Source organism: Rutidosis leptorrhynchoides, chromosome 11 (genome assembly GCF_046630445.1).
Source record: "Rutidosis leptorrhynchoides isolate AG116_Rl617_1_P2 chromosome 11, CSIRO_AGI_Rlap_v1, whole genome shotgun sequence".
Lineage (NCBI taxonomy): Eukaryota > Viridiplantae > Streptophyta > Magnoliopsida > Asterales > Asteraceae > Rutidosis > Rutidosis leptorrhynchoides.
Window position 1 is genome coordinate 307,496,078 of NC_092343.1, and position 5,343 is coordinate 307,501,420.

Here is a 5,343-nt window from a genome sequence, read left to right on the forward strand (position 1 = left end):
CATTTAACCGCTCAACGCTTTCTTGTAATTATTCGTCCATTTAAATATTTATTATGTACGAAGCTAATTATCATAAATTCATCATCATCTTCTCCGTTACATCATCAACATCAGAGCATCACTTATATCATCTCTAACATCAAGATCATCACCTAATCGAATCATCACCTTCATATCTACGAGCAACTTCCATAATTTCTAATCATCATCTTCGTTACCAAATATCATCATCATTCTTTCTATCTACCATCATCATGATCTCGAACGACATCATCATCATAATTCATCTTATCATTGAATCACAACCATAACCGTAATCATTGAATCATAATCATCATTATCATTTCTAATTTGATCAAAAAGTTTCATAAACGAAACCCAAAAAGGAAACCTGTTTTCTTTGTGTTTACCTTTTTCTTCTTCGACTTCATAAACCCATTTAACTAGTCCTATAGTTTACAGTCCAAGAGGCATTCACTTGGCCCAATCGAGAGGAGCTAATCTCGGCCCAAGATAAGGAGAAAAAAATCACGGCCCAAATAGAAAGACAACAGCCCAGTTTTCATCAATTAAAAAGGTTTCGTATTAGCTCAAACAGAAAATAAAGTGAACGAGGATTTCAGTGGAGGTGGGGTTCAACCGACACACAAACACATAATTATCATCTTCTTTGTATTATCCTCATCATCTTTGCTTCATCATAAAAAAAAATGTGGTGATGGTTATGAACCAAACCAGAAGCAGTAATAGCATAAAAAATTATATCGGCCGGTATCATCATAATTTGTTATCATCTTCACCGTTGATATCATCAAATCCCATCATCGTTACAGTAACATTAACAAAATAGAAGAGATCGTGCAGCAGTTTTCATCATTGTTTTTCTTTTATCACAGTTCATTGTCAACTTTAAATGGGTTTCGTTGTTGAATGCTAAATTAAAATAGAAACAACAGGAATAGAAGAGGGATGTTGCAGCTGTTCGGCAAAAATAGAATATAGTAGCAGTTGTAGCGGTGCAATTATGATTCGAGGTGTGAAGTGGTGGCAATGGATTTTAGAGAGAGAGTGTGGTAGTTTGGGTCTGTTTTGGATGGTGAAACATTGCAGAGATCTGCAGGAAGTAAAAGAGGGATAAATGGGGATGATGGTGGTCAATTGAGTAAACGTGCCTCAAAATAACAAACCAATATAAGCGAGTTTCGAGTGGTGATGGATTATGGCTGTTCAAGAGGGTTAGGATTGATCGTGGGTTATATATCTCTATCATCAATATGTATATGTATATGTATATGTATATGTATATGTATATGTATATGTATATGTATATGTATATGTATATGTATATGTATATGTATATGTATATGTATATGTATATGTATATGTATATGTATATGTATATGTATATGTATATGTATATGTATATGTATATGTATATGTATATGTATATGTATATGTGAGAAAGATAGTAAGAGAGGGAGAGAGATAAATAGGTGGCGGATTGGGGATGGTGATCGGAGGTTGTAGTAACCGATGGTGATGATTGTGATCATGGTGGTTACGGTTTGTTCATGATGGGAGTGAGGAGGATACCGTTGGAGGAGGAGGAAATCAAGAGTGTGAATGTGATGTCTCTATGGTTTTTGAGAGGGTAACATGTATATGTTATTTATGTAATATATGTAACTCATATAATGGAAAGAAACAAGGGAAAAGCATAGTAACTTGTCAATAATTTAAATTACGGGACTTAAATTCCACTAACAGAATACACATATAATAATATTAATAATAATATAATAATAATTATAATAATAATATATAAAACAAAACGTATTCCATAGATCAACAGAAATCTAAATTTGTAAATATATGACGACAGTTTTCACGGGCTGTGTATCGTGCGAAATCAGTGGCGAATAAAAGTGTTCAGAAAAATCCCATATTTTTAAATTAACTTTATTTATTTATTTTGGTCATTATGGTATAAAATTCGATCCTTAATTTGTTAAATAAAAATTACATCAACTGTCCCTCTCATTTCTGGGTAAAATATAAAAAGTGCTAAAATTTAATAACTAGATCCTAAATACATTTTTAGTAAGCCTAAAATTCATAGAACTCATTTTCGGAACACCGTTTATTTTAAAATCACATAAGTTCGAATTAAACTTCTCTAAATAATAATTGAAAGGTCCAACGAATATTACAATCATTTAATATTTATTTTTAATATACTTTATTTATATATAGTTATGCTTTAAATAATAATTATTATAATATCTTATTTTTATTTTATTTTACATAATTAATTTTAAATACAACAACATATATTGTTTCAAATTATTTTTCCAATACATACATTTATATATATATATATATATATATATATATATATATATATATATATGTATATATATATATATATATGTATATATATATATATGTGTATATATATATATATATACATATATATTTATTTACAAACAATTATTCGTGAATCGTAGGGAATAGTCAAAGGTCAGATGATTTCATAAAATAGTTCGAACATTTTGAGATTCAGTTTAATAGACTTTTTTTATCGTGTCGAAATCATATAAGATTAAGTTTAAATTTGATCGGAAATTTCTGGGTCGTCACAAGGAGACCCTTTGTCTCCTTATTAGTTCACCTTGGTTATGGAGGTGCTCACTTTGATGATAAGAAGAAAGGTGGAAAATGATGAAGACTTTGAATATCATTGGAGGTGTGAAGAGGTTGGAATGACTCATCTGTGCTTTGCAGATAATCTATTATTATTCTGTCATGGAGATGAATACTCCGTGTCTGTGCTTAATGATGCCCTCTTTGAATTCGGTATTGTTTTTGGATTAATTCCTAATATGTCAAAAGGCACTATTTACTTTAGTAATGTGAAAAAGAGTACTAACGATGCAATCTCAGATGTAATTCCATTTCAAGTAGGTGTTCTGCTTGTTAGATATTTGGGTGCCCCATTAATCTCTTCCTATTTACTTAGGAAGGATTGTTTGGTTTTGATTGATAAGGTTAAAAACAGGTTGTATGATTTGAGAAATAACTCACTTTCTTTTGGTGGAAGTCTATAATTGATTAATTCTGTTTTAAGTTATCTTCAAGTGTTTTGGTAATCTATGTTCATCTTGCATGTTAATGTAACTGTAAATATTATAAGATTGATGAGAAACTTTCTTTGGTGTCAAGAAGAATTTAAAAGAGGCAAGGCTAAAGTGAATTGGGGTGATGTATGGAAGCCTAAGTCTAAGGGTGGTCAGGGCATAAAATCATTGCGTACTTGGAACAAAGCACTTATGGCTAAGCATATTTGGAACATTGTAAATGATAAAGATTTTATATGTGTTAGATGGATAAAAGCAGTCAAACTTAGAAGCGGGGAATAATTAGAACTATAATTCACCATTGGATGCTTGTTGGAGTTGGAGGAAAATCATGCAGCTAAAAAACATTATTGCCAAGTTCATTGTTATGTCTTTTTGTGATAGTAAGAAGACCTCTCCCTGGTATGATAATTGGTTGGCCTCTGGTCCACTCTGTAAGTTTATATCTTATAGAGACCTTTATGCTTCTGACTTTACTAAAAATGAAAAGGTTCCTGATATTATTTCAAATGGCAAGTGGAATATTCATGTTGACTGGTTGGATAGGTTTAAGGTCATCTTTAACCAACCTCCTATAAATATGGTTAGTAATAAAGCTGATGGTTGTATGTGGAAATCTAAATCTGGCAAGATGTTGACTTTTTCTGTGAAAGCTATATGGAATGACTTGTGTGATGATTGGGAAGATGTGAAATGGGCCGGGCTAGTGTGGTTTAGTCAATGTACCTCAGACACTCATTTGCAACTTGGGTTGACTTACACAACAAATTAAAAACTTAAGACAAATATTGGGTGGTGGATAATCAACCTGCACAAAAATGCCCTTTCTGTTTGGCTCAAAAGGATAGCCATTGTCATTTGTTTTTTGAATGCAATTATCCTCCGGAGGATTAGAATGATCTTAAATGTTTGGTCAGGTTAGATAATGCTCCAAGTTCATGGTTGGAGCTAATTGACTTTTTACAAAAAAGACCTATTAATAAGTCAATATGGAGTATATTACAGAGATTAGTCGTTGGGGCATGTGTATACTTTATTTGGCAAGAAAGAAATCTTAGATTATTTCAAAATAAATCAAGATCTATTTCTTTGCTTTTAGAGATTATCAAACAGAATGTGTACTTAAAACTTTCTGGATTGATAATCAGTAAATCATGACAAGCAGAGATTGCTTTTGAATTGTGGTATGTAAATGGTGATGATCCTAAGGCTACGATTCCCAATGAATGATCAAAATAGAGTATGGATTGATAATGGGGCTTTGTTGCATGTCCTGCTAAAAAACCCTACTGATACTTTGATCTTGTTTGGTGTAGATGTAAATTTTTACTTTCTTATTCCATATGCTTTGACTGATGCTACTTTGCTTTTAATGGTGTGCTTGATTGCCCATTAAGCAAGTAACTGGAAGGTCTTTCAGAAACTGAAGGGTTAGGATTTGGATTTGAGCTGGAGCTGTAATGCAATCTTCTTGTATTCTGACTTTTTTAGGTTTATTGAGTTGACCAGGTTTGACTTTTGCAATGGAGGTAGTTTAATGGTGATATGGCTTGACTCCATGTCACTAGGTGTTAGTGGTTATTCATTGCTGTCTTTAGTGGCCCTTCAAATCCCTAGCATTGTTTGTGGGTTGTGCAGGTTGTACTGTTGGTGGATTATGAAATGTCCCGTTCATATTGATTATAAACGTTTCATATTAATTGATTTTGTTGCGAGGTATTGACCTCTATATGAGACGTTTTTCAAAGACTGCATTCGATTTTAAAAACAAACCATAACCTTTATTTTATCGATAAAGGTTTAAAAGCATGACGTAGATTATCAAATAATGATAATCTAAAATATATCAGTTTTACACGCGACCATTACATAATGGTTTACAATAATATTACACATCGATTTAAATCTCCGAATGGAGTTTTTAAACAATATGTTACAAGCATGCTTGACTCCAATTCTTGTCCTTAATTTAACATGCAACAGCGGAAGCTCTTAATAATCAACTGAGAATAAACATGCTTAAAACGTCAACAAAAATGTTGGTGAGTTATAGGTTTAACCTATATAACAAATTATATTAATAGACCATAAGATTTCATTTTTTATAATACATACAGGAACACTCATCTATATAAAAATCATTCATATGAAGAACACCTGGTAACCGACATTAACAAAATGCATATAGAATATCCCCAAATATAGA

General features: G+C 31.8%; 2 protein-coding genes across 2 annotated transcripts; both read left to right on the forward strand.

The window, feature by feature from the left end:
* Positions 1-2,678: 2,678 nt before the first annotated feature.
* LOC139875632 (uncharacterized) lies at positions 2,679-3,419 on the forward strand. The gene is made up of 2 exons (XM_071862954.1): positions 2,679-3,058; positions 3,194-3,419. Exons 1-2 carry the CDS (start codon positions 2,679-2,681, stop codon positions 3,417-3,419), a joined length of 606 nt encoding a protein of 201 aa, XP_071719055.1.
* Positions 3,420-3,468: 49 nt separating this feature from the next.
* Positions 3,469-3,909, forward strand: LOC139875633 (uncharacterized). Its single transcript, XM_071862955.1, has one exon. The coding sequence runs from the start codon at positions 3,469-3,471 to the stop codon at positions 3,907-3,909; it is 441 nt and encodes a 146-aa protein (XP_071719056.1).
* The last annotated feature ends 1,434 nt before the right edge of the window (positions 3,910-5,343 follow it).

Bases quoted from the DNA above. Each gene is read 5' to 3' on its own strand.
- LOC139875632 (XM_071862954.1), top strand. From the start codon at position 2,679: ATGGAGGTGCTCACTTTGATGATAAGAAGAAAGGTGGAAAATGATGAA. The intron at 3,059-3,193 runs GTTGTATGATTT...AAATATTATAAG, and splicing joins ATTGATAAGGTTAAAAACAG to ATTGATGAGAAACTTTCTTT.
- LOC139875633 (XM_071862955.1), top strand. From the start codon at position 3,469: ATGCAGCTAAAAAACATTATTGCCAAGTTCATTGTTATGTCTTTTTGT.